Genomic DNA, 27,786 nt, shown 5'->3' with positions numbered 1-27,786 from the left:
TTCAACAGCAATCAAAGACTGGCAACCCGAAAGGTTTAATTAGACAGCTTCCATCGCTTTCACTGAGTCCGTTTCTTCACTTCCGGGTGGTGATAGAGCCACAGCCTCCATAAATATGGAGGTCAAGAGTGGAACGTATGCACTGAAGGAACTATCAAAACATTTGATAAAATGCATCGAGTACTAAAGTCAAGTCAGATATTGGCATACAAGCATCAGCGAAGGGTTGATCATACTACACCGTCATTGTCGATTTGGATGAATTCGAAGTAGTTTGGAAGAGCGAGGACTCCGTACACAATGCGATTTTTCTTCCCAAGCTCGCATCGCTTTTTGTGAACCATGGCTGCAGATAGGCGATCAAGAGTCGGTTAGCCAACGATTCGTATCGATATTCAAACGAGGGATGGTAGACAGTCTACACTTACCCATGTAGAGTAACAGCTGGCATTCTCCATTTGTCCCGGCTTTTCCTTTGGCCTCCCAGATGATCAGGTTGGTATCAATGTCCCTGCGCCGACCGTACCAAAGGGCGTAGTCAGCTCGACCCCGCAGCCGATAATCCTCACCATCATATCGGTATGGGTAGTATGACATGGATTGCTCAGGTTTTATGCTCAGCGACCTGCTGCCTTCAGGATTCATTTCTTGGACCGTTGAGTTTATTGCATAGATAAGTGCGTTCAGGCTAGCACGCAAACATGGTTCGTCGTCAATGTTCGCTTCGAACGACTGCGGCCGGAACATACCACCCATACTTTTGATAATCTTGCCTAAAAAGGAATTAGCTGGCTGGACAGTCCTTGAATCCAGTGAGAAAAAACTACCAAAGGGCTGTAAATCACGATAATATCCATCAAGCTGATCGGAGTGCTTGGGTTCCATCCAATCTCTCCATTCTGGGTCGGCTCGGAGTCCAAAGCCTGTCCGGAGGGCGTTGACATGATCTCCCGATGCTGCATCGCTTACGCCTAAGGTTGGAACGGGAGGGTTCTTTTTTATCTCGTCCATAAGTTCGTTGGCTTCCGCGAAAGCTTCCCTCAAGTTGGCCAAGTTGTCATTAACTTCCTGAGCTTCCTTGGACGCCGTGAGAGCAGCAATTGCGTCCGTCAAACCGTTCCACTTTCTCTCCATGTAACGCATCGCTCTGTTTGTACTCATTGCAGGTTTCGCTTGTATTTTCTTCGCCATCGTGCCTCTGTTCTCGTAATCCAGTGATGTAGTTGTGTGGGTGTTGAGTGGGTGTCGAGTGGGTGTCGAGCAGAGAATGGAAACTTGAATGGAAATTAAAAGTTAGTTATTGACGGTCTGAAAGGGTAAGTATGACGGCAGGAGCGAACCAAAACTGGCCTAGTAGTGATATAGCATATCCATGGCTCGTGGAAGTCGACATCCGCATTCAGGGGAAAAAAGTATGCCGCCACTCGATGACTGACAAGGAGGAGGAGGGGGAGGGCGTGGGAGAAGAAGAATCCCAATTCAGGAGAAAGACACATGCCGCCACTCGGTGACTGACAAGAGAAAACATGACAAAAAGAGTATGCCGTCACTCGGTGACTGACATTGGGAGGGTGCGGATGAAGAAGAAGAAGCGGGAAGAATGGAAGGGGAGGAGGAGTAAGTGCTACTGCATCAGGCTCATGCGACATAGTGTGTATGCGTAAATCCTCGATGGAGGTGTTTATTGATGGGTTTGGTTATCTAACTAGGAGATGTCTGGTTCAGACTTGACCGCCACCCGCTACCCACTGAAGGCGACATAAGGAATGAATGTGCAAGGCGTGAATCCGAAGACGCTCAGTCTTTGGGCGAGTAGGGTGGCGAGTAGGCGGGGAAGGACTCAGATATCCAAGCGGTAATTACAGGAGGCAGCTCACAGTTGGTGGCGAAAGAAGAAGTCGCAACGACGATTCAAAAGGTGGAAGAAGATGAAGTTAAGGCACAAGGCAATGCGTGCTGGCCGGGGAGCGATTGGCCGCGACGCAACCGGAGTCACTGGATATCAAGAACTACATTCAATACTAATGCAGATGGAGGATGGAAACCAGGAAATGGTGCATGCATGCGGATGTCTATAAGAGAGAAGGAGTGTGGCCGGGAAGGCGAGCTGTGAATGCCTGATATGGTGCCTGAGGCTCCACACTTCAATACTGACTGACCAAAGGAAGCCCATAAAGACTACTGATGGTCGGGCGAGAACTAGAATTCGAATAAGGCAGTCACTGGGCATGACTATAAGAATAGATATAGATATAACCCTGAAAATACGGTGGGATGACAATGGTTTCAAGAATAGCAGTCAGCGAATGTACATCACCACCCGCCACTTCTAAGCCGTTCTACTCTGCAAACCACTGGCACCTCTTCCACTTCCTCCAAAGGGTACTTTATCTACTGCCAACCAGGTGTACCTGAACAGTATGGGTAAGGGTATGGGGAAGAATAACCGCGAAAACGACAATTAGGATACCCGCGAAAGATACCATAGCCACAGGCAGAGGCAGAAGAATTGGAATGGCCAAGGCCATTGAATGCAAACAGAAAATCGAATCTTTCCCGCCCACCCGCCCTGGAAACAATTCAATCCACGGAGACCGAGAGGCAATTCACCTAGAGCCAGCGAGTTTCGACTCGCGGAGCCTTGCTCATATTGAGGGTCGTGGCGATGGCTTAGTAGCCAGGTCTGTCGAAGGCACCATGATCGACTTCACTGGCGTGCTTCGAAATATTATCGGAGGCATGGTGTCATACGTCGCTTTTAAATGCTTGAAAGCGGAAATTGACCTTGCAAAAGAGCTTCTGGAAACCTCGTGTTAGAATAGGAGCGATGATGATCGGGAAAAAGTGGACAAGGAACAAACCTCAGCCTTTGCCGGTGGTGCAGATGCTTTTGAGCAATGAACATCACCCTGAATGGAACCGGTTAGTGATTTTTAATGTAAGAGGGGCCATTGAACTTACTGTCTGTCTGCCTTGATAGTCGGGGCGCCGTGGTACTCCGGAGGAGGACCTACAGAGCCATCATGGGGTTGAGAGCCACCACGTTGCTGAGGGCCACCTCGAGAAGGGCCTGATGATTGGCCCCTCGCAGAACCTCCGCCTCGTCCGCTTTTTTCGGTACTGGGAGATCTCTGTGGACTACGAGATCGGGGAGGAGCATCACTAGCGCCGGTAGGCGTAGTAGGTCGGGAGCCAGTCACTGAGTCGCGGCGGCCGCCTCGGGAATCTCCACGGCCGCTATTCGAATCCCGGGAAGAGACATTGCTTCGTTCGTACTGATGTCTTCGTGTCTAGTGAAAGAGAGAGATAGGGACTCGGAGACGAGGGTTTTGAATGCGTCGCAAGGAAGTATGAGGTTCAGTTCGAAGGAGAAAGAGGGGTTTATGGGTGTGCCAAGCGGCGCCTATGCTCGCCCACTCAGGCACGGCGATGGCCTAAAACGGTTACCAGAATGAACAAACAGTCGAATGACCGGTCTCGCACAGAGGCGATGGAATAATTGTTAGAGGTCTTGGAGAAGGAGAAGGAAAGAATGACGGGTAAGGGACTCATACCACCTTTTTGTTTATGTAATCTAATCTTGTTTCTGTCAACGTTGGTGCCTGCAGAAGCCTTGGAGACATACAGCCCTTGAATAGGCGAATCAACAAAGCAATAAGAGCAAACAAATCAAGACCCGGAAGATGGACGGTGAAGAAAAGCACAATGGTGGGAAAAGGTTATATGTTACGACTCACGAGAGTAACTAGGCAAGTCTAATCTTGTATTCCCAAGGTTGTCCTTTATAGGTCCTGTGAACAGTATGAATCACTTTCCCCTTTCAATGATCATGTTACAGGTACCTTATACCATCCATCTCCATACCCACCGTAGGGCCCAAACCTGGAAATAATTTGCTGCAGCGCTTCGCAAACACTTCTCTGTAGTGCTAAAATGACCACCTGGGCAACGATATAAAATCGGCACCCGATGTTCAACAAATGAACAATCAGTACTAGTAGATAGAAAAGCTCGCTACCTCCCTGAACCAACCTGTTGACCGGTTACAGGCCATTCGATGCCTGGGACTCACCGCAAAAAGAGGAGTTCGTTATGGTGTCGAATTATCGATCAACCAATGCCATTCGTCATTTGTCGCTGCCTTCTAGCAACTGCAATGGCAGGGGCAACTGAAATTAGCAACTAAAAATATATCGGGATGATGAATGAAAAATTGGACAGAGATCAAGGTAGTACATTCTAGCCGTGGGCGATGGGCCGCGAATCAAGCAGACCAAGCAAGCCTGACACACTGCCAATCGTACATTCGGTGGACTATGGGGGTCTCTGTGGAAGTCACGGAGCATATAATTGCGTTCTGGAGTAGAAGCTGGCTGCTGAGGAGAGTTGGAGACAGAAAAATAGCATGAGCGAAAAGGACCGGCTTTACCGTGGACAAAGATGTCTACAAAAGGCACACTGAACCTCGTTCTGAGAACCATGTATCAAACTTGGGCCGCTCGGGAAAGGCATTATACTAGTAGTTGAAACTTGTCCCACCTGCCAGTGGGCACCTGGGCAGGTGAAAGAGAAATTCACGGAATCCGAGAATGGTCTCCTATTCAGAGATGCGATAAAAATATAACTACTAGTACCTAGTGAGTGATAGAACGGCTGACTTCCAAGGTTCTCGCTCCGAGGAAATATGTTGGGATCCATATGATAATGGCCCGAAGAACTAAAATCCATCAAGGCACAAGCCACTGAATGGTAGCCAGAGGCAAGTAGACGTGACGGAAGCGCAATCAGTGGGTACTGGGAGAGGTGTCGAATGTTGCTCAACCAAGGACATCCCAGCATAGTTATTTTAAGACTAGAGCCCAGTCGCGACAATCTCCACTAAGCATTCATCCTCTTCTATGTCACGAATACAGAGGGTTTCGAGTCTGAAGTCGTACCTCGCCCGAATCTACTTGATAACTCAACTCCCCGGTCTCCTTTCATAACGGCAACCCGACCCTTTCCGCCTCTCGATTGGGCCCTTTTTATCATCCCTTGGTTGGAATCTTGAACCTTGGAAACCCCCAGGGCTGCCAGTGCAAGCATACTTACTAGCATTCGTGATAAAAATTGATGGCATGGAATTAGATTTTGTCATGTATATATTCTCTGCAATTAAATGACCTCTTCAGGGCCGTCGAAACTCTAAAGGCCGAATGCAATGTCGATCATCTCGGGCTCTCAGGACACGGTTGCGCGTCTTGGCGGCCCCAGCGCAAATTGGAACTGCCAGCGCCACTCCACTCCAACATGAACTTGAACGGCCCTGGATCGCCGTGATAACCCCCCAAAACTCGGAGAAAATTCACATGGCGTCGCAAATACAATGCCTTCTGCACTCACAGTCACATTCGTGCAGTCGACCGTGCTAAATGCCCTCTCCAACATCCTCGCGCAGCTAATCGACCAGCGCAACAACACCGTAATTATCCCTATCTCCCAAGCTAAAGCAAAAAAAAAAAAAAGAAAAAGAATACTTCACCAAAAAAAAGAATCGTAACTAACCACTCTCCAGACCCCATTCAAATTGAACATATTGGCCCTACTCCAATTCGTTTCTTACGGCATCCTAATTGTGCCCCTGAACTTCTACTGGCAACGCGCACTGGAAACACAGTATCCAGGATTTCCCTCACGCGCGGAGATCTCAACGCTTTTCTCCTCGCGCTCATGCAGTTTCAAAGCACTTTGCTCTCTCGCGTCTCTGCGCTCCTTTGTCGTCTCCCTTTGGCCGTGGTCTGCTGATTCAGATGCCCAGCTCCCGCATCATCGGGAGAAGGAGAAGGAGAAGATGGCCGAGATACAGGAGCAAACTCAAGGGCAGGCTTCCAGTCGATGGGCGCCTCGCGTGAGGAAGTCCGGCCTGCATGCTTTTATGATGAAGTTCCTTTTTGACCAGACTGTCGCCGGTGTGGTAAATATTGTGCTGTTTGTCTTTTTGATTAATGTTTTGAAGGGGGTTGCGCTTGGAAGAGTTTGGGAGTTGATAATTGAGGTATGTCCTTTGGGTTTTATCTCTTCGATGTGGAGATATAACCATCATCATTGCACACTCTTTTCTAATCATGTCGGAGCAGGATTTTCGGCCGATTATGATCGCCCGGATGAAATACCGCCCGATCGTGTCAACGCTGATGTACACTGTCATCCCCGTAGACCGGCGTGTCGTCTTTGGCAGTGCGTGTGGAGTGATATGGGGAATTTATCTCAGCTTGTACGCTGCAGTTTAATGATAGTTTATACCCAAAATCCCTCACTTCATCTCATTTTCTTTCTTAGCGTCAATCTCAGCGGGGCATACTAATAGATTTAGACATGGAGTCTACTACATACACTGGGAATTTTCATCAATGAACAACTGTATTACTCAAATCAAGTCACTAGGTATATAACAACCATATTATACTATCCCAGACCAGAATCGGATCACCGCATAGCCAAGAGGAAATAAAAGAATATGCACGAAGAGGGGGAGATATCGAAAGGAAGAAAAAAAGAAACAAGGGAATATTTTTCAGATCGTCCATCACTCAAGCAGCAGGCATCTCAATCTTCTTCCCTTTAACAGAGAGCCACTCAACGAAGATCGGACCGACAAGGGTCAAAGCACCCATCGCAACAGAGACATAGAAGGTCTGCATGATAGCCGCATTGTACGCAACAAGGACGCGATGCAGTTCATCACCTTGGACAAGAGTACGCAGCATGGTCGCACCAGCGGATATTAATTCTGCGGCCGGGGCATCAGGCGCATAGTGAGCAAGATTCTGGAAGAGTTGATTCTGGAACACGTTCTGTCCGACCGAGACGAAGATAGCACCACCCAGGGTTTGCGAGAACATAACGATAGCCGTGCCGCTAGGGACGTCCATGGGGTTCAGCGCCGTTTGCATGACCATCATCGGTTGTTGCATGCCAAGTCCGAGACCGATGCCGAAGAGCGCTTGGTAGCCGATCCACTTCGGGTGGCCGGAGTCAACTTGCAGGGTGCTGAGAAGGCCGGCGCCGATAGTCATGATGATTGACGAGGCGATCATGAAGGGTGTGTAGTAGCCACAGGCTGTGACGAGGCCGCCAGCGAGAAGAGAAACGACGACGACGGCAATGATCATGGGGAGATTCATGATACCGGATTTGATTGCTGTTGCGCCTTTGATAGCCTGGAACCAGATTGGGAGCTGTGATAGTATTAGCATTGCGCGCTTGGTGTAGAAGAAAGAGGATAATTGGGGGTGTTGGAGTACTCACATAGTAGGTCAAAACGAAGTACGCACCACCCAGCGCACACGAATACCATGCCGCACCCCAGATGTTTCGGTTTTTGATTAGACGCGGGGAACAGTTGCACGGTCCTGTCCCCACCATTGCAGGACGGCGAAGACGATGAAAAGAACTCCGAAAACGACGAAGAGCGCAATGACACGGGCATTGTCCCAGGCATATTTGGTACCACCCCACTGAAGCGCCAACAGAAGACAGATGATGGATGGAAGGAAAAACAGAGAACCGAGAAGGTCAAATTCGCCCAGTTGTTGCTTCCAATTACCCTTCTGCTTCAATGCCTTGTTGGCAGGGAGGAAGAAGATAATACAGAGGAAAGTCACAGCTCCGATAGGCAGGTTGATATAGAAACACCAGCGCCAGGAGAGTCTATCAGTGAAAGCACCGCCCAAACTATCCTAAGTTAGCAGTTGAACCTGTTTCCAGAATGAGGAGCCAACGTACAGAGGACCAGCGACATTTGCAATACCGAACATAGCACCAATCAGACTGGTATACATCGGTCGTTTGTCAAGAGGAACAGTCTGGCCAATGATCAAGATAGAACCAGAGAACAGACCCGCAGCACCGAGACCAGCAATAGCCCGACCACAGATAAGACCGACGGAGGTAGGAGTTGTGGCACAGACGAGCGAACCAATCTCGAAGACGGAAAGGGCGGCGAGGTAAATCCATTTGATAGAGTAGTAGGTATAGAATTTTCCGAAAATCAGGGTGACAGCGCAAGTAGTGAGCAAGTAGGAACTTCCATACCAGCCGACGTCGTCGAGAGAGTTGAATTGATCGGTAATCTTGGAATGGCAGTTGCAATGATAGTGTTATCCTGGATGTTGTTAGATAAATACTCACTCTCTGATACAATTGAGATGGTCTGTACTCACCAATGCCACACAGAACACACAGAAACATAGCGCAATGGTAATAAGGACAAGCCTCCATGCCGCTGGATATTCAATTTCGGGTTCTTGACTCTTCTCACCGTCGGCATCGCTGTCTGCTTTATTTTCGTCGTCTTTGACCTCCTTCTCCGCATTGTCTTTGACTGCGGATTCCTTGTTGGTGTCTTCTTCATTCTTGGCAGTCTCATTGGCGGTAGTACTGGCTGTACCATTGGCAGTCTCCTTCTGGGTATCTTCGGCTCGAATATTCGAAGTCCTGGAAGCGTTGGAATTCCTTGGTTCCTCAATCAAGGTGCTTTTCTCACTCGCCGCTTTAGAGGAAGCTTTCCCCTTAGACTGTGGACGACTCTGACTATCTGTGTCGGAGGGGGCATTATTCCCAAGCACAATACCCTCTTTGGGCTGGTCGGGTGGACTGAAAAATGTAGACATTATGGGCGTATAAACCCAGGATAATTAATAGTAAACGAGTGGACGGTGGGAAGAGATTGAGGGGAAGGGGTTAGCTCAACAAAACAAGAGCAAAAACAAGTTCAAACGGAGGGGGACAACGCATTAAAAGTCGACGCAGGTTCTGTCAGCGCAGGATTGCCAACGCAACTGGCCCTTTGTACAGGTCTCATCCCCGACCAGGCGACCTTGCCGATGCACCAACGTGGGCATGAAGGAGGACCAATCCTAGAGTCTCCCTTCACATCCCATGTGGTCCGTGAATCTTCCGTAGCGGTCTGCAGAGTCAATAGTACGGCGCAGTATTGCAGTGCATGCCATGGTATGGGGTCAATTCTCAGTTTTCAATTCCGCAATTTGCATTTTGCAGTCAATTCGCCCCCAGTTCTGTGTGCGTGTGGAGAGAATGCATCTACGGGGTTACTGTTGTTGTTCTAGCTCGCCATACAAAATACGTAATTCTGAATGCGCGGTGATCCGAGTCCGGGAAAAAGAAAGGAAAGAAAAACATCCGAGAGTTGTGGCGATGCGGGCGACAGGCAGAGATGAAACCGCGTCTCAGCCGCAGCCGAGGGCCACATCGGCCAGGAGACGATGCAAGGATCTCCAAGCTATCTTCTGCAGGCGTCACCTTCTGGCCCAGGCTCCAGTGGGTGCCAGTGGGGTGCACCCTTGTCACCAATGGGGATGCAAAAAGGAGTGAATAATGGCGATCTCCTTGCTCGACGTTGAGGAGACAATTTCCTGACTTAAGTCGTTGGGTACTAACCAACTGTTTTTGTACACACCGCAGTGAGTCTACTGTGTCTAGAACGATCTGTTCGTACCAGCACAGGTCAGCCAGTGCTAAGCCAGTGACAATATCGAGTCAAGTGAAACGAATTCATAACCCGGCCGGACAGCATCATGATCGACCGGGAGATCGCGACGAGGAGCTCCGTCTGTCAATCTGGCAGGTTTAAAAAAATGAGTGAGAAGATCGCCCGCAAGGGGCCGAAAGCTAATAGAAGGGCGCCAGTGCGCATGGCGTTGGCTGTGGGAAAGCGGTGAGATCGACATGAGAAGATTATGCGGGGGATAATCACTGGCTTTACTAGGGAAAGCTAATGAAAGATGTCATCAAGTCTCATTAGTGACGATGCAATATTCATGAAAGGCTAGAATTGGCCGAAATTTTCTGGTATTGAAAGGATGAATGACCAACACGCTTATTCCGGACCGCTCTCTAATAGTTGTGATTATTTTTCTATTTTGCAATACACGGCTGGGAATGTCTGAATTTCAAGTATCTTCGGAGTGACTATATTCGAATTTAAACCAATTAGGAGCTACCTATTCTAGTACATCAATTCGTGGAGTCAAAAGAGGCCGATTGGGTAGCCGGGTCGCCTTACGCCGAGAGGAATTTCGAGTACGGAGTTGAGAATGAGGGATGGAGTTTCTTGCCTCCGAGTTCAGACCGAGCTTCCAACTGAGAACGAGAATCCCGACCACGGTAGAAGCACCAAGCCTCGAAAGCCGGTCTATCAGTTGTTGAAGACACAGTGTGAATTGTGAACTGTCAATAGCCTCGATTGCTTCCAACTGCACGATGATATACACAACTTTCAAACGACTGAGTATATCAGCAAGCAGGTGTATGTAGTGCTCCTCAAGCTGTGCGTGGAGAAAACGATCAAGGCCTTGAGCGGGGTCAGATCCAACAGGTGTTTGATTGATGAAAGTAGCAGCCTGGTTGATGAGACTCTTCAGCGTTGCAATAATCGGATGAGAATCATCGTGGGTCTTGAGAACCCAGAAATTGGCAGTTTTAGAATGCAAGAGCTGCTCGATGGCGTTGGTGCAAAAGTCCTGGACGGACTGTCGATCGGAAAATGAGCTTTAACAGTGATCAATAAAGACGTTGGCTGGTTGGTGAACGATTCCAATTCCCCATAGTAGCTGAGTTCCAGAACGGCGATAATTTGACCTTTGAAAACCGACGTCGGTTGCCTAGATTTCTTGCCATTTCCAAACTGGCTTTCTGGTCAATAATACACTGATTTGAAATCACTTGCAAGGCCTGAAGCCATTCGAGTCTCGGGACGCTTTGATGACTACCTTGATAAATTGAATGGAGGGTTTTCTCCAGATCAGATCGCACAAGATGATGGCGTACGATAAGGGTATTTCTTGGAGGCGTTCGGCGAAGTTTGATGTAAGGTCGGAATTAGGTACTTGCCTAACAATATTTTTTCGGCTATTTTATTTGGAAATCCAGTTAGAGGTCAATGTTCATCACCTGCATTTGAACTCGATAATACATGTGACTTCAAGGTGGTGAAGAGCGCTTGATTGACACCTGGAAATAGTGGCACCCAGGCTCGAGAATGATGAGTCAGTAGATTTGATGACAGCAATCTAACCAAAAACATACTAGCGTCATGATGTATATGGGGTTACCAGACCGGACTTTGGAGTTAAACCTTGGAACTTTAGCTTTGCAAGTACAGTAGATTGCAAAGACAATAATAATGCCCAGTTATGTTTCGTTTTATATCATAGTGCCTGATTATTCGAGGAAGATACTATGACAATGGGGGAGAGCCTGCAAGTCTCGATTTAACGAGAGGCATGGTTCAATTTTGCCCTACTGTTGCAAGGACCTGAATTGTCACAAAGATAATAGATAGTAATTCGAATTAAATCCCTCCTATTTCCGCTCTAAGTTAAACAATTTCCCCCTTATGATGTTATTTCCAGGGCGGTTCTTAACTCCGTTGACAACACCGAATATTTACTTCTCCAGCCAGGCTCAGAATGTCTATAAATACGAGGATATTTCAGCGAGAATATGCTTTCATTCACACTTCATTCACATACAACACTTTCATAACATCTCAAACTACTCTACCAACCATAAAAATGGAAGAGATCTTCGCACCCGCACCCGAACCCGCTACCCCTCTGGGTCGCTACCGGGTCCTCTCCCCCAATGCAGGAATCCGAGTATCCCCTCCCAACTCGGCGGCATGTCAATTGGAGACAGCTGGTCAAAGTTCATGGGCAGCATGGACAAAGAGCAATCATTTGCCCTACTCGACGCCTTCGCTGCCGCAGGTGGCAACTTCATCGACACAGCAAACAACTATCAGGACGAACAATCTGAAGCCTGGATCGGCGAATGGATGGCAGCGCGCGGAAACCGAGACCAAATGGTCATCGCAACCAAGTTCACCACAGACTACCGCAGCCACGCTCTAGGCAAGGGCAACACGCCAAACACTTGCGGAAATCACAAGCGAAGCATGTTCAATAGTGTCCGTGATTCGCTCCGCAAACTCCAAACTGACTTCATCGATATTCTCTACCTTCATTGGTGGGACCATACGACCTCCATCGAAGAAATAATGGACTCACTGCATATCCTGGTTGAACAGGGCAAAGTTCTATACCTCGGTATTTCCGATACTCCGGCTTGGGTCGTTTCAGCAGCAAATACCTATGCCCGCGCGCATGGAAAGACTCCCTTCTGTATCTACCAAGGACGATGGAACGTGATGCTCCGAGACTTTGAGAGAGATATTCTTCCCATGGCACGCCACTTTGGTATGGCGCTTGCACCTTGGGATGTGCTGGGTGGTGGACACTTCCAAAGCGAGAAGCAGATAGCCGAACGGAAGAAGAATGGCGAGAAGCTACGAAGTTTACTCGACGACGGGCAGACGGATGAGGAGAAGCGGATTTCACAGGCTCTCTCGACTGTTGCAGCAGAGCATGGTATTGAATCTGTGACTGCTATTGCCTTAGCCTACGTTCTTTGCAAGGCGCCGAATGTGTTTCCGCTTGTTGGTGGGCGGAAGGTTGAGCATTTGCAGGACAATATTCAGGCTTTGAAAATTCGTTTAACCGAGAAGCAGATTGAATTCTTGGAGAAGGCGAAGGAGTTTGACGTTGGATTTCCGAATAATTTGATTGGGTTTGATCCAAAGACGACTGGTGGAGTGGATGGCTCCCTTGTGGGAAGGTTTGCAAAGGTTGATTATGTGTTAGCTCCGCGGGCGATTGGGTATGAGCCGGGGAATTAGCATGGGGGATAGCAACCTTGGAAGATCTCTACTCGTTATCAATCAGTTGAAATTATAAGTTTATTGTTATATTTCAGACCAATCCAGTCTCGTTAAGAATTATTGGCAATGTAGTAAGGATTTGACTTGCCTAGTATGCGGCGTAATTTATTCACCTAAGAGCTGATTAGCAAAAGAAAAATAAATAAAGAGAATGCGGCGCCATGATTTACAAAATGAAGGAAACATCGTCTTCACTTTGCCCTTGCCCTGGGTAGGCTGATCTGGTCTAGATAGATGTGGACTGTCAAGCGGTATACTTTGAGAGGCAAGGATCGTTGTGTAGATCAGTCTCAATACATCTGGAGAAGTATCGAAGGACAGTACCACAATACCTACAATACGACTAACTAATACCGGGAAGTGTCTTGCAGGTGTTGGAACTGTTAGTCACCGAAACCGATGGATTCCATGTTTCTCGGGATTGGATTGTCAACTCGGGCCGCCATTCGGGTTCGCCAGCCTATGCAGGGCTTCCCGAGTGCATGCCGAGTCGTCCCGAGACACCCTCGAAGCGAACGAACGATTCCAAGGTTGTCAATAGAAGCCGGGGTATGTCCGGGGATGAATGGTAGTACTAACTTGAAGTTAACTAAATTAGGAGACTTGAAAATATCTTCTGCAGTCGGGTCATATGCACCCCTGAATCCCTAAATTTCCCCATCCTCCCCCAAAGTTTCCCCGGGTGTGACGCTGTGCGAATGAATGCCCGTCCCCTGCATCCCCCGTGTCGCCCGCGTCTTAACCAGTGTCGCTCACCGGTGAAGCCGGGGAAACGTGGGTTTCGGGCCATTGACCAGTCACAGCCTGCAGAGCCCTCCACAGCTTGTCATCTCCGTACTAACTCGTAGTTTCAACAGTTGCCTGCGTCATGGGCTGTTTGGGGGGGGGAAAAAATCAAGAAAAAAAAAAGTAGGAAATTTAATTCGGCCAGCAAACTACTGGGTGTAGGGAGGACAGACCGAGGAAATAAGCGTCTTCACCAGGTGTTGTGTGACCCCGCAAGAATGTAGGGCCACGGCTGCATTCAGCAGTGTAGAAGCACAGAGAGAGAATAGTTCACTAGCAACGACAAATCAAAATGGACAAGATCGGAGCATGTTTTCTAGAAAGATGCCGTCTGCGACAATGATCTCGGCCAGAATAAGCCCTAGTCAAAGCCATTGATGAGGAGCCCGGTGAACCCGGAGATTCCCATAGTCTTCTTGGCTGGGTTGGGGACTGACCTCATCCACCCAAATGGACCCCCGCCATCCCACTTGCGCTTCTTTTTCTTCTTCTTCTTCTTCTTCTTCTTCTTCTCCTTCCTCTACTCTCCTCCACTCTTAACATCTTCTCTGTGATTCCCTTTCTTTACTCTCCCTCTTTTCTTAATCTCTACTTTCCCTTTCCTTCCTTTCCGGCTGTTCCTCTTTCCTCTCATCCTCCACCTCCGCTCTTCCCCACCTATCATCCATCATGTCACTCTTGGCTGAGGCCACGCGCATTGCGCGCGAATTTGACTACCCCGCTGAGCAGGTCCAGCGCGGTGTCGCCGAGTATATCCGCCAGCAAAATGAGGGTCTGGCCAAGGAGAACACCACTCTGAGCCAAATTCCAACCTTCGTGACCGCAGTCCCCAATGGCACGGAAAAGGTCCGTTTTGCTGAGGCCCCCGCGCAATGATGAACCTCTCACTAACCTCTATACAGGGTCTTTACTTGGCCGTTGACCTCGGCGGTACCAACTTCCGCGTCTGCTCTGTCCAGCTACACGGAGATACCACATTCTCCCTCACCCAATCCAAGATCATGATCCCCCGGGAACTCATGGCCTCCGGTACCTCCAAGGACCTCTTCCTCTTCCTCGCCCGCCAGATCGAGTCTTTCCTGCGTATCCACCACAATGAGCACTTTGAGGCACACCTCCGCCGCCGCCTTGCCGGTAACAACGAGCAGGACCTGTTCGATCTGGGTTTCACCTTCAGTTTCCCCGTGCGCCAGTTCGGTATCAACTCCGGAACCCTGATCCGCTGGACTAAGGGCTTCAACATCCCCGATGCCGTCGGACACGACGTTTGCGCTCTGCTCCAGTCGGCCATTGATGAACTCGAACTCCCCGTCCGCGTGGCTGCGCTGGTCAACGATACCGTCGGCACTCTGATGGCCCGCTCCTACACTTCTCCCGGCGAGACTGAAACCTTCCTGGGCGCTATCTTTGGTACCGGTACCAATGGTGCCTACGTTGAGAAGATCGACAAGATCACCAAGCTCCAAAATATGAAGGACGCCCACTACGACAAGTCCACCGGAGAGATGATCATTAACGCGGAGTGGGGTAGCTTCGACAACCACCTGAGCGTGCTGCCTAGCACCGTCTACGACCGCGATCTCGATGCTGAGAGCAACAACCCCGGCATTCAGATGTTCGAGAAGCGTGTTTCCGGCATGTTCCTTGGTGAGATTCTGCGCCGCGCGCTCCTGGCCATCCACAACGACCCTAAGCTGGCTATCTTCAAGACCAGCGAGACCTCCAAGGTTTCCCTTCCCTCCGACTCCCTCTTTTACCGCCAGTGGGGTCTGGACACTAGCCTTCTGAGCCAAGTCGAGGCCGACACTAGTAAGGACTTCGTCGACGTCAAGGCAGCTCTCAAGGACCACCTGAAGATCGAGAACCCCAGCGACGCTGAATGCGAGGCTGTCAAGATCCTCGTCCACGCCATCGGAAAGCGTGCTGCCCGCCTCAGTGCTGTTCCCATTGCCGCCATCCTCATTGACTCTGGCAAGCTCGATACCGAGAATGTTGTCGATATCGGTGTTGACGGTAGTCTCGTAGAGTTCTACCCCAACTTCGAGGGATACATCCGCGAAGCCCTGCGTGAGGTTCCCCAGGTCGGTGCTGCAGGTGACAAGAAGATCCGCATTGGTATCTCCAAGGATGGAAGCGGTGTTGGTGCCGCCCTGATTGCCTTGATTGCCAGCAAAGACGAGACTCTGCATATCCCTCGCGAGAAATGAGCGTCGCCGCGTGACACCTCATGTGTATATGTTTGACGACCTATTTGCTTTTCGATCTTCTACCATCTACGGCGCGGTATTGCAATGATTTACTGGCCTGACCAATCCTTTATTTCGGTCACCTCATAGAGAATGAGCCCTCTTCTCCTGGCCTACTACAACACCACCATCACCCCCGCCCCAACCTTCCCTTGACCAATCCTCATGGCAAACGCTACTTGGCTGAAACTATTATTTGGAACTTGTCAGCCTATGCCCTGAAACCCTGGTTTGACGAGGTCTCACCCTGTCCGGACTTGGGGCCCAGAAGCCCCGTCCTTTTACTCTTTCGCTTGTCGATCCCCGCGTGGGATTGTAACATTATCTTCCAGCTTTCGATATGGAGTTGCACAGACTTGGCGCGGTGGTATTTTATTCTAGTACACATTTTGCATCTACAGCTTGATCAATGTCATAAGATTTCAATTGAATCCAATGTGCTTAACTCGCTCTATTAGGGCTGTCTCCCGTAACACTCCGTCAACGGACCCTCCTATAGTTATGTTGTGGTTGACCCTCATTTTGGACTTATTCTGCCAGTGCTAGGTAATTTTGGAGGCGAACATGGATTTGACAAGGGGGGGTTAACTAGTAACTTGATATTGACGTCTCATGATATTGATCTCAAGTGAAATGTTCTCCTTAATTGATCTAACTGGAGCTTATCTACGCCCTCTGGCCTCCATCGAGCTCTCCCACTCCCTTTGTGCCGCCTGGTAGAATTCATCGTTCAAGAGCACATCGATTCCTACCATCGCATTGGCTTTACCCGCTCGGAGCGCTTCCGTGTGGGCGTACTCACTGCCCGCTGCTTGCTGGAACTCGGGTGTATGCGGCATGTTGGTCGCATTGATCTTGAATAGCGTTTGAATGCCGGGCTTCAGATATGAACAATTGCCAAAATCACTGCATCGAGTTAGTTCAATCAGTACGACCCATTCAGCGCATATCCACAAGAGTTAAGGAACGTACGAGCTTCCTCCCATAGCAGCTTTGGGCTGAGTGGCAGGGTCCACGAATTCAGCCGGGTCAAAATCGAGGCCGTTCAGCATGTAGTTGGTGTACCTGTTGGCGAGGGCCATGTTGTTCACCACATCTTCATACAGAGCGTCCCTAGGCCTATTAGCCAACACCCATCTACTCAGATCTTACACCACCTTTGTTCACTCACCAGAACAGCTCCACCGTACATCCAGTCGCTGCGGCAGCTGAATGGAAAATAGGGATAACTCGCTCGCGCAACTTCTCAACCGACACCGAATCCTCCGCACGAAGCGAGAAATGACCTTCAGAATAATCAGGAATGACATTAACCGCCTTCCCGGCTTCCAAAATAATCGACTGAATACTCTCCGTCTTCTTAACATGCTGCCGAAGCAATGCGAGACCATTATACGCCATGACAATCGCATCACAAGCATTCGCACCATCCCAAGGCGCCGCCCCTGCATGGGACCCTCTGCCATGGAACTTCGCTCTGAATTTCCATGATGCTTTCGTCAACATTTGCGAACTAGAGAAACCTGGCATTGGGTGGGTCATTATCACGATATCGCAATCTTTCCATGCTCCATTGTTGGCCATGATGTACTTTCCTCCGCCAGTTTCTTCGGCCGGGGTACCGATAATAACTAGCGTTCCAGGAATATTGAATTGCTTCATTGCTGATGCTACGCCCACTCCAGAGGCGAGGGTTGATGTAGCGATGAGGTTGTGGCCACAGGCATGTCCGATTTCGGGAAGGGCATCTAAAGTGCGTAGTCTATATCAGCACCTATCTCATGTAGAGAACACAGCTTCTTGCTGAATTATGTTACGAACCGTATTCAGCATTGTAGCACATAGTTCGGCCACCGCCGAGCACCGAAAAGCGCGCTTCGAATGCCGTGCTGATGCCGTAGACCCCCGTATTTACCGTCCATCCTTGCGATTGAAGCCATTCGGTGAGGAGCTTGCAAGCCTTTTCCTCTTTGAACTTCAATTCTGGATTATTCCAAATCTAGTAACTATCAGCACATATTCTGGAGAAATTTATCTTCAAACCCACCTCCAGATTTAATCTTCGCAGCTCCGTGGAAGCGGAATCAATGGCCTGAGAAACAAATGTGAGGTGCTCATTAGAGATATCGAAGCTAGCAGATGAGCCGCATGCTTGGCTCTCACGCGACGGGGCAGACATGGCGTTTAGATTGAAATTAAGGGAAAGGCAGAGAGCAATAAGCACGGGCACAAAGTTGAAGGTCGAGAAGATAGCAGCCAACTTGGTCGACCTTTTATCTGTTACCCCGCACGAAAGCGCTCCTTTTCCGCGGTCGTATCTCATGTCCCGTCCCACCTTTTTGCAGGTTGGCGAGGGGAATCGGGCGATTCGGTCGGCCGCCGACGTTTATCACCGAAGTTGTGATTTGCCCAAATTCACTAACAGATGATAATATCATTCACGCTTCGTTTTAATCAGGCGCATGTTCAACATTGAAATTTATGTTAAATAAAAGTTGTAGGGAGAGTTGAGGGTAGTAAAAGTATGCAACCCCCCTTTTCAACTTGAAGCTAGACAGCCCGAGCAACTAAATTCCGGGGCAGCTTAATCCCTTGAATATTATTTATATTTCAAGCTTGCTCTACTAAAATATCTGCGAATATGAGAGCTTCCGATACCAGAAGCGCTTTTTGTTTGCCTACAAATTAGACATCCCATTGTAAAGTTAATCCAGACCCCTTTAGTGGTCACGGTTTTGCTTGCAAGTATCTTGATCAGACCAATCAGCCATCTTTCATCATTCCAAATTCCATATTTGAATTAATACAGAGCGAATCAACTAGTGATACTATCACTGGTGTGACTGGAACTTTCGGTAAAATAAATCAATCTACTTTTGATTATGCCAAAGTCAAAGGAAGCGATCGCCCCTTTGAACCTCTGGCTATAGGAAGGATTGATATACATTCTATGCTCTTGTGCTCCAGGGTGTGCACACATACCAGAGCTGATAAGAAAGGCAAACTGCGAGAGGGGTTAGTTTGAGCGACTCGAGAGATGGCTAAAGTTATAGTCTCATGGATGGTATTTCCGGGGTGATCACCTGCAAACAGGGGTATATTGAAGAAACGAAACGCCTTACTGAACAAGACATGAAATGCTCAATTTTGGTGACAGCTCTAACGGCTTCGCACAGACAATTCCCAACATCACAGTACACATGCTTGACCGTTTCAGATAAACGCCCACTAGACTCCGTTCAGCAATAGCCCCACCTGTCATTGATGCTCTCGGATCGCTGGTCCTGAAGAACTGCGTTCTTCAGGGCCTGGAATCAACGGATGTGATGGGTCACTTCTGGTACATGCGAAATGGATGCTGGTTCCTATACCTTTGACCTCCTGCGATATTGCCTTGCCGTGACATCGAGCAACGTTGTGGAAGATCATCATTTCGGAATGCCGTTTTGGATCTTTTCGTTCGAACATCTTCGTACCTGTCATTTGCAAAAAGCTTGGAATTTATTTCCGAAAAAATCAACTAAAGTATTTCCTTTGTTTTCTTCCGATTCAGATTCGTAGTTTCAGGAATGAAATCTCTTCCTGCACGAGGCAGACAAGAAACCTCCATCCTTCTTCCAACTGGATCATTGCGATGCTTCATCTCGAAAAGAATACTCATCATAACCGCCATTGAGTAAAACTGAAAGTTCTTCTTTATAGAAGTAATTTCCGATGAAAATTCTATTCAATTGAGATCTTTTGGCTGCAGCGGCTCGATACCTTCCATTAAAAATGTCTTCTTCTCCTATCTTTGACGGCCAAAACCAAGGTCCCACAATTCTAGCAGTCTGCTGGGTTTTGGTTCTCGTCCTGGATTGGTATTGGCTTTACGTATATGGTGCAAAACCGCACTGAGTCGAGGGCTTGGATGGGACGATTTAGTCGTCGGTCTTGCATGGGTATTCTACCAATATTTTCCTCTTCTCAAGTTCTAGACCAGCTGACCTGTACAATAGCTACTACAACTTGTTTATACCGTACTGATTACAAAGGCCGTCCAGCTAGGAGTAATCGGAAAGCATGTCGAAGCAATCGCAGATCCATCTATCATTCCCCCCGCACTGAAACTAGTCTACATATCGTTCGTCATCGTGATCATCGGCTGTGTTCTCAGCAAAACTTCCTTCGCCATAACTCTTTTGAGAATCGTGACTCGGGTATGGATGAAGGTTCTTTTATGGTTCATCATCATCACCATGAATGCGATCATGTGGCTTTGTGCGGTTTGTTATCTGGCCCAGTGCAAACCAGCGGCTGCTCTCTGGAATACGAAGCTCATGGCTACAGCTAAATGCTGGCCAACTTCTATCTTTGAAAACATCGCCTTGACGGCTGGGGCATATTCAGGATGTATGGACTTCATCCTTGCTCTCCTTCCATGGGCTGTTATTTGGAAACTCCAAATGAAGAAACGAGAAAAGTTCGGCATTGCCGTCGCCATGAGTCTCGGTGTCTTGTAAGACTCTCTGTGATACAACTTGGAAGAATATAAGGCTAACCAACTCCCAAAAGTGCTGCCGCCACTGCATTTGTCAAGACCTCGAAGCTTGTCAATATTTCTCAAGTTCAGGATTTCACCTGTGAGTAAAGCTACCTACCTCCATATGAATTCCCTAACATTAGTCAGATTACTGCTCGAGCATCATTATCTGGGCATCTGCAGAAACAGGTTCAACAATATTTGCTGCATCTATCCCAGCCCTCCGAATCCTCCTTGTCCGTATGCGGTCCACCTTCGACCGAACAGACGATCCCGTCTCAGGAAGCTACAGCATCACTGCCAAAAGTCGCGGCAAAAATCGAGATACACCCAGTACAGACCGATACCACTATTTTGCTGGTGAGCCAATTACCCTTCTAGATCGGGAGATAACAGTAGTGAGAAAAGTATTCTGGCCAAAACTGGTGGTATCAAGCAGACGCAGGAGATCTCGGTGTCTTATGAGAGGAATATTTATGAGGAGCATAATGAGATGAGGATGGGTGCTGTTAGTCCAGGCCGTACCTTGTGATTTGGATCTGACTGATTTCACGCGTCTATAATTTTATTCGAGTTATGTTCTTGCTCAACTTTGTTTCACGAATGCATGTCTTCAAGCTCCAGGGTTGAATTCATTTCAATTCCACACATTGGCTAAATTTAAATATTTCTCTAGCCAGTTATCTCAAGCCGTTCTGTCGACTAGGCGATGGTATAACTGGAAACTCTTTGATGCATTCTCTCGTACTGTCGCTTGGGAATTAGTGCCTGGGACTTTTCGATTTGTCGTGTTGCCCAGAAGAATTGCACCCCTATCTTCCAAAACGACTTCCTTGTTGGGAACTTTCGACACCAATGAATGGACATGGCTGCATGCTCCGCTTGTGTTCCCCCCACAGACTCCAAATGCATCTGTATCCTTAGCATTGAAGAGGAAATGCTTCTTCGTCATTCTGATGCTTTTTCTGGATCCGCCATTTTTCTCTGACAGCATCTTCACACTTGGAACGCTCGCTAGAAGATAGTGATTCCGCGGGGGTGGATACCAAGCTGGGCATACTCTTGCTGCGGTGGGTCTAATGGCATCAGCCATTCCTTTAGAAAAGAACACAATCATGTCCTCATTGTCCCGCGCAATCTTGTACCATGAATCTGTGGGTCCAACATTCAGCTTCGTGCCTTTCTCCGGCGATGGTTTACAGGTGGCGATGTCAATCAGCTCCCAGCCTCGTAAGTAGGGTCCGCTGACACCTGGAATTCGTTTTGTCGATTCGTTCTGTAATCTGCGCTGATCCTTTCTTTGCTCGATAGCAAGAAAAATCTCTTTGAGCTTCGTGATGAGAAACAGCGTCTTCTCGTCGGCATACGCTTCTCGGAGGATAACATTCTTGCTCTCTGCCACCACTTTGACTGCATAGTCTTCGGATTCGGCTGAAGTTGGAATAAATGGGACTTTCTGCAGGATCTGGTCTCTATCCTTCTCATCAGGAAGATTGGCCGCCCAAATATGAAGTATTTGAAGAACAAGGTTTAACTCGGGTACAAGGTACCCGACCCCCCTTCTCCACATCGTAGAGCAAAGCCGGGCTCTTCTTCGAGTGTAACAGTCTTTCATCCAGTCGAGCCTCATCCTTCTGCACAGATGCATAAAGCCCTCTGGTAAGAGTGACTTTACCCCCAAATGCGGCACCAAAGATCCCCATGCTCGAAGTGCTAATTGTTGGTGAGATTTCGCGAGCGAAGCGTAGGCTCGGTGCATCGTTCTCAGCACCAGATGCTTTCACATTCCTATAGCCTGAATCGCGTGTTCCCACATGTACGTGGGCCTCGCTACAATACCCGACAAATGATCTGTAGGACCTGAGATCATCAATGTCGAGACAAAGGATATTTTGTCGAACAGATTCTGGGATCCAGCTAGGTGATAGTGGCTGGTCTGGAGGATTTGCTTGGATGAAATGCCATTGAATAGTTCCTGGGCTTGAACCAATGGTAGGGATAAGCATTGTTGAATATCCCTTTAGTACCCTACCCTCTGGAAATTCAAGGAAGTATGAAACTTTCCCAAGCGTGACCATGACATCGAATTGGATCTCAACCCCCATATCGTTGCCTCTTTCAGGCACTGGAAATCCTTCCGCTACCACGGAACCCGGAAACAACGGAAACCAACATGTACCTGTTCGGGCCAGTTTTGTGCCCGTTTTGGTCAAGAAGGAATAGTTAAATATGGGCGAAGAATCCGATCCCGTGGAGATATGAATAGACCCAAGAAAATGGACGCTCGATTCTGAATATGACAGTATGTTGGGCTCAAGGGAATGAATTGAGTCCTGCGGACAGACGCTGGTCATCCATGTCAAAAGCGTGGCGAATTTGAGAATATATCTGGCTTTGCCTGCCATCCTGATTTCCCCTTCCCCTGGCATGCGAGGGCCCCAGGCATCGATCACATAGTGGTACACATTCTCGCTTTCGCGATACTTGAATATTCCTATCCAGCTCGAAGGTTAGCACAGATTTAACGCATCTAATGGAAACTCGAGGAGGGCGAAGAAACACAAGACGCTGGGGGGGTTCATTCATGCAAGTACAAATTCTTTCTTACCAGGCTGCTTGTTTGCATGTGCAAGCCTTTGAACAAATTGCCATCCTTCATGCCCCCAAAAGCGATCGACATATTCACGGCATGTTGATGCGAAAGCTATAGAGCCAGAGCCACTAAGATATAGTAGGCTTTCCAAATCCTCAGAGTGTTGAACCTCGAACTTGAAAAAGTTTTTAAGGCTCAGATCCAGGTGAAAGGTCACTGTATATAGCTCTTCTGGGTCCCCAGAGATAAAATTCATAGCCTTTTCAACGCGCTTATAAGCCTCCGAATGATGGATTACGTCTCCTTTTGATACTCCTTCTATAAGAGCTGGGTTTATCTGATTCGAATATCGTTGCTCAGCAGTTGGTTGGATTGTTGAATAATTGCCTGGTCGGATGGGATTGATATCATTGAATTGACCCTCTTGTGCTGATTTTCTGCTCCGAATATCCTCATCTACCCGATATTTCATGGAGCTTTTGTCTTGAGGCGACGTAGTGCTTCCCCCGCATGTGTGTAGAATCCCCCGGGTAAGTATTGTCCTTCGATAGCAGGATATCAGTCTGGTTTCGAGTGTACTGGATGTGATGTTTTTCATCATGAATCACCTACCAAATATGTGCAGGAGCTACACGCCGTGTGGTTACAGATCACACACTGTGGCTGATTATCCCAAAACTTGGGACCATCACGGCACTGGCAACAGATATAGAGAGCCCCGGGCATCTTGAAATCCAATATACTTGCATATCAAGCACAAGACTTGAAGTTGAAGGTAATCCAAACTTTATCAAATCAAACCGGTTTTGTCTAGTCGCACTGAAGTGGGAGCATAAGGCAGGGCCATATAGAATGAATAAGATTGAGGAAATGCATGAAATGAGGGGGATTTCGACCCAAATGAGCCTCATGGTAAGGCATATATCACGTGGGTCTGCTTCCTTCGATACGAGCATGTCCACGTCAAATCATGCAGGCAAAGGTGAATCCCTGCGCGAAGTGGGGTCAAAAAGCAGGCATCGGCAAGCATCTTTCTAGTTGACTTGAATAGTGTAATTATAGTAGTATCCAATGAATGGGGTCGAATCCATTTGACTATCACTTGCAGTTGAAATCCGGCAACTAAAATACCAAGCTGTGCAAGTGAAATGTACTTATTATCTTCAGCAGATTTCAAGATATTTTCCAAATCAGATCACCAAAAATACCAAACATTAAACATCCAGATCAAGATATATTTTTCCTAAATTCCCCATACTAGTACAAGTACGACAGAATACATACCAAGTTAGTTACCGCATACCGCATACCTCGTTGTATGGCTCGCAAAGTACCGACATACAGCCGAGTACCGGTTTGGCGGGCGGGGAACCATTTCCACGGAAGCACCGTGACCACAATTTCCAAGGAAGAAAGGGCAGATACATACCGCATTCCATACAGTGATATAATATACGGTGTATTGTATAAGAAATACACTACTATTATTCTGTTCAGTTCGATAATACATTCGAGTTCATTCAAGTTATTACCCCGGAGTCAACCTTGGAAATCAAACAGTATCAATGGTACATACTAGCCAGGGGCGTAAATAAAGTATAAACGGGAATCGATTCCTGCAGGTGGGTGGATCCTCCTCAGTAGCCTGAGCTCTGTATACATACACAACCATACCGAACAGAACCAGACTACCTAGCTACTAGTATTTAGCCAGTCCGGGGTAAAAAGTCAATTGAAACCACTTACGAAAGCAGGCCTCAGGAAACTTCGGTACATACTAGTCAATACGGGCTATTAAAACTATGTCTACAGATCCATGGCATGGTATACGCAATACGCAAGATAAGAATGTATAATTTAAAGGGCATCCTGGTAAGAAGAGTGGAAACAGCGCAGACTCAATAAGTCGGAGTAAGGTAAAGTAAAAGAACAGCCTAGATAGGGATAACCGTAACCATAACAGAAACATTGAGCAGGGAGCAAATCAAAAAGAGGCATAAACACCATTGCAAGATAAAACTGGGGTAAAACTGGGGTGGAAAAAAGACAAAAACAAAAGGTAGAGCACACTAGACCAATATCAGCGATTTCTGGAGAATCCCTCGCTCAGATCGGTTCAAAAACATGTCGTAGGAAGAGGTACATCAGAAGTATAAAAAGGGACTCAATCGCGCCCGGCTGCCAAGATACGGGCAGCGATACCAGATGGGTGTGAAAAGGCCCGAGTACAATGTAATCGTAGATATGTCGCACAGCAGAAATAGATCGTTCAAACGAATCCACGTAAAAAAAGAAAAGAAAAAGAAATTGGTTCACAAAACACCATTTTTCCCATCGCAAAAAGAAGACATCGCTTAAGAACGGCAAGAGAGTGAAGAAGTCATGGGGTGCATTTAGTTGACACGGAATGCGTCGAAGATGACTGGGAGATAATCGTTAGTAAGAGAGACCATCAAGAAAATTTGGGGCGGCGTCGCCATACCTTCTTGGCCGCGGCGGCAGCCACTGCCGATCCACATTAGGGTATTCAAAAAGGTGTATCGTTCATCACCAGTCTCCATGCCAAGGTTGAGACGGTATTTATAGCTTCCCGGGTTGATTCCGTCAGCCATCGAAGAGTCGTTGACCTTTTCCAAAACGTCCTTGGCGCCGGTGAGCCAGCCGTCCGCCTTGATGATGATGAAAGCCGGGGGCTCGTCGGCGGTCTGAAGGAGGTAGTTCGCGCGGATGCTGGTTGTGGAATCCTTAGTCACAATTTGAGTATCCTGTCCACCGGGCTATTTATTTCATTTTGTTAAATTGAATCTCACTTCTGCAAATGTTCAAGACGGGGGGGCTACTCACCAGGACAATTCCCTTGCCCCATCGACCAGCCCACTGGCCACCAAGGTACGAGACCCATTCGCGGTGACCCCAGATACTGGCACCAACGCCAACCTTGGGGTTCATCTTGATGCTCATGCGGAAATCTAGCTCCAGAGATGGGGCCGGGATCTGCAATGATCGCGCGACATCGCCTTCGGGAAATGTGTGTAGCAGGTTGTTGGCTGGGATCGAGTCCTTCATGACGCTGAGATAGGTTGGGCATTCTAGCAAGTGTTGGCGCTGGCGACTTGTGTTCTTGGCGCGAACTTGTTGGCAGTAGATGCACTGTACAGACAAACACTGTTTATTGCGCGCGTGGTCAGCATTTCGGTCTTCGCGATCGTCCGTACTCCTCTTCTGTTGCGACAGCTTACCTTGTCTTCCTCCTTGGCGCGGAATTCGACAAAGGCCGCGTGCACGTCGTCCAGCGGCGGCGCAGGCAGGTTCGAATTGGCAGACTTAGGCTTGGGCTTGGGGGTGGGACGCGACGGAGTAGCGGATGGGGGCGCAGAACCCGGGGGTCCCGGGGGAGGACCTGGGGTCGGCATGGGCGGGCGGTTCAGGTTCTGCAGCGGGGTCTGCATAGGAGTCGCATGAGGATTAACACCGTTGGTGATCATGGTGCCATTTGGAGTGGGAATGGCTGTCGGGCCTGTCGGGCCAGGTGGTGCGGCCGGGGGGCCGTTCGGAGTGCCGGGGTATCCATTGGTAGGAAGGCCGTTGGGGGTCTGAGTGGGCTGAGTAGGCTGGGGGGCGTTGGGATGACCGCGTAGGCCAGGACACTCTAGCAAATGTTGCTTCTGTCGGGAGGTGTTCTTTGCACGGATTTGTTGACAATAGATACACTGCACGGAGAGGCACTAAAAAAGATGTAAAACGGAGGTCCCGTATGTTAGTGACGCGGTGTCGATGGGGGTGAAATATTACGAAATACACAAGTCACGCACCTTATCATCTTCCTTGGCGCGGAACTCGACGAACGCCGCGTGCACCTCCTGGTCGACGGTGCGACCCATCGCAATGGTGGAGAGAGAGATGGTGAAGGTTTATGATGAGACCCGGGAAAGAATATAGCTAACGCGATGCAACGCGCGATGCTGGGAAGAAAACGGTTTGCGGGTGGGTGGGGGGAGGGAAAGGGAGGAGAGAAGAGCAGAATTGGAAATGGAAATGACCGAGACGGTCGGCAGTATTGTACGCGGTAACGGGTACGCGCCTGCGTATGTTTGAGACTGTACGTACACTACTGTATACAGTACATAGGGTTCTGTGGCACTTGTCTGTACTATTAGTATATGTATTTATCATTTAATATGAGGAGATTATACTGGCAGATACTAGTACTCGATGAATATACTTTAAGTCTACCGAGCATACACTTAAAGTTATCATCTCTGAGCATTCCCATTCCATCACCTGCTGTACACGCGCGTCAGCCGATAGTGATCGCACTGGCCACCGATAACATACGCGCGATAGCATAACATACACTAAAGTCAGTAAGCACTGCGACACGACAGAGAGCATAATTAAATTCTTAGTTATGAGGCATTATTGTTCAGGAAATATTCTAAATATTTCAATGCCACAAAAACCACTGCCCTAGCTCCTTAGTTAACCCTCCACCCTCTGTCCTACCGAGATTGGCGCCAAGTAATCTCACCGGGCGCACTCGCTTAGACAGCCTCAACACACGACTCAGGACTAGGCAAGAGAATGCTGGAAAAGGCAGAAACCATCTTCTCAATACCTAAAGTCAGACATTTCATTTCATTCTATTCCATTTCATTTTCTTCTACCCCATATCATGCTGGGAACTCCCATACCTGTACCGCAGTCACTGCAGTACAAGTATGAGTATCAATACCCATTACTGTCCGTTCCAAAGGCGACCCCGTTCCTGTATCTCATACGCGATACTCAACGTCTTCAGCGTACTGGTTCCAACCGGTTCCTGGTAAGATTAGATTAGATTAGACCAGCATATACTCCTAGC

The 27,786-nt window shown here is 48.3% G+C and overlaps 10 protein-coding genes across 10 annotated transcripts; 5 read left to right on the top strand and 5 right to left on the bottom strand.

The window, feature by feature from the left end:
* Positions 1 to 39: 39 nt before the first annotated feature.
* N7509_002959 (uncharacterized protein) lies at positions 40 to 1,143 on the bottom strand (the record flags this gene model as incomplete). Its single annotated transcript, XM_056627596.1, has 4 exons — positions 40 to 183; positions 237 to 346; positions 429 to 773; positions 828 to 1,143. 4 exons carry the CDS (start codon positions 1,141 to 1,143, stop codon positions 40 to 42), a joined length of 915 nt encoding a protein of 304 aa, XP_056493391.1.
* A 1,770-nt stretch (positions 1,144 to 2,913) lies between these two features.
* Positions 2,914 to 3,166, top strand: N7509_002958 (uncharacterized protein; the record flags this gene model as incomplete). Its single annotated transcript, XM_056627595.1, has 2 exons — positions 2,914 to 2,922; positions 2,981 to 3,166. 2 exons carry the CDS (start codon positions 2,914 to 2,916, stop codon positions 3,164 to 3,166), a joined length of 195 nt encoding a protein of 64 aa, XP_056493390.1.
* Positions 3,167 to 5,365: 2,199 nt separating this feature from the next.
* N7509_002957 (Mpv17/PMP22 family protein) lies at positions 5,366 to 6,269 on the top strand (the record flags this gene model as incomplete). The annotated part of the gene is made up of 3 exons (XM_056627594.1): positions 5,366 to 5,461; positions 5,555 to 6,034; positions 6,117 to 6,269. 3 exons carry the CDS (start codon positions 5,366 to 5,368, stop codon positions 6,267 to 6,269), a joined length of 729 nt encoding a protein of 242 aa, XP_056493389.1.
* A 300-nt stretch (positions 6,270 to 6,569) lies between these two features.
* N7509_002956 (MDR family MFS transporter) lies at positions 6,570 to 8,651 on the bottom strand (the record flags this gene model as incomplete). Its single annotated transcript, XM_056627593.1, has 4 exons — positions 6,570 to 7,217; positions 7,371 to 7,713; positions 7,765 to 8,111; positions 8,202 to 8,651. 4 exons carry the CDS (start codon positions 8,649 to 8,651, stop codon positions 6,570 to 6,572), a joined length of 1,788 nt encoding a protein of 595 aa, XP_056493388.1.
* A 3,029-nt stretch (positions 8,652 to 11,680) lies between these two features.
* Positions 11,681 to 12,736, top strand: N7509_002955 (Aryl-alcohol dehydrogenase (AAD); the record flags this gene model as incomplete). Its single annotated transcript, XM_056627592.1, has 1 exon — positions 11,681 to 12,736. One exon carries the CDS (start codon positions 11,681 to 11,683, stop codon positions 12,734 to 12,736), a length of 1,056 nt encoding a protein of 351 aa, XP_056493387.1.
* Positions 12,737 to 14,233: 1,497 nt separating this feature from the next.
* Positions 14,234 to 15,771, top strand: glkA (glucokinase glkA; the record flags this gene model as incomplete). The annotated part of the gene is made up of 2 exons (XM_056627591.1): positions 14,234 to 14,410; positions 14,467 to 15,771. The coding sequence occupies 2 exons, from the start codon at positions 14,234 to 14,236 to the stop codon at positions 15,769 to 15,771; spliced, it is 1,482 nt and encodes a 493-aa protein (XP_056493386.1).
* A 701-nt stretch (positions 15,772 to 16,472) lies between these two features.
* On the bottom strand, positions 16,473 to 17,989 carry N7509_002953 (M20 family metallopeptidase; the record flags this gene model as incomplete). Its single annotated transcript, XM_056627590.1, has 5 exons — positions 16,473 to 16,716; positions 16,783 to 16,923; positions 16,982 to 17,558; positions 17,632 to 17,809; positions 17,858 to 17,989. 5 exons carry the CDS (start codon positions 17,987 to 17,989, stop codon positions 16,473 to 16,475), a joined length of 1,272 nt encoding a protein of 423 aa, XP_056493385.1.
* Positions 17,990 to 19,584: 1,595 nt separating this feature from the next.
* N7509_002952 (uncharacterized protein) lies at positions 19,585 to 20,797 on the top strand (the record flags this gene model as incomplete). Its single annotated transcript, XM_056627589.1, has 5 exons — positions 19,585 to 19,683; positions 19,809 to 20,308; positions 20,365 to 20,432; positions 20,480 to 20,692; positions 20,772 to 20,797. The coding sequence occupies 5 exons, from the start codon at positions 19,585 to 19,587 to the stop codon at positions 20,795 to 20,797; spliced, it is 906 nt and encodes a 301-aa protein (XP_056493384.1).
* Positions 20,798 to 21,017: 220 nt separating this feature from the next.
* Positions 21,018 to 21,902, bottom strand: N7509_002951 (uncharacterized protein; the record flags this gene model as incomplete). Its single annotated transcript, XM_056627588.1, has 1 exon — positions 21,018 to 21,902. One exon carries the CDS (start codon positions 21,900 to 21,902, stop codon positions 21,018 to 21,020), a length of 885 nt encoding a protein of 294 aa, XP_056493383.1.
* A 3,416-nt stretch (positions 21,903 to 25,318) lies between these two features.
* Positions 25,319 to 26,806, bottom strand: N7509_002950 (DUF3237 domain-containing protein; the record flags this gene model as incomplete). The annotated part of the gene is made up of 4 exons (XM_056627587.1): positions 25,319 to 25,702; positions 25,770 to 26,090; positions 26,165 to 26,650; positions 26,738 to 26,806. The coding sequence occupies 4 exons, from the start codon at positions 26,804 to 26,806 to the stop codon at positions 25,319 to 25,321; spliced, it is 1,260 nt and encodes a 419-aa protein (XP_056493382.1).
* Between the last annotated feature and the right edge of the window lie 980 nt (positions 26,807 to 27,786).

Source organism: Penicillium cosmopolitanum (genome assembly GCF_028827165.1).
Source record: "Penicillium cosmopolitanum strain IBT 29677 chromosome Unknown utg000004l:1.0-4361866.0:1.0-4365735.0, whole genome shotgun sequence".
Classification (NCBI taxonomy): domain Eukaryota; kingdom Fungi; phylum Ascomycota; class Eurotiomycetes; order Eurotiales; family Aspergillaceae; genus Penicillium; species Penicillium cosmopolitanum.
The sequence above is the reverse complement of the archived record's forward strand: the minus strand, read 5'-3'. Positions and strand labels throughout refer to the sequence as shown.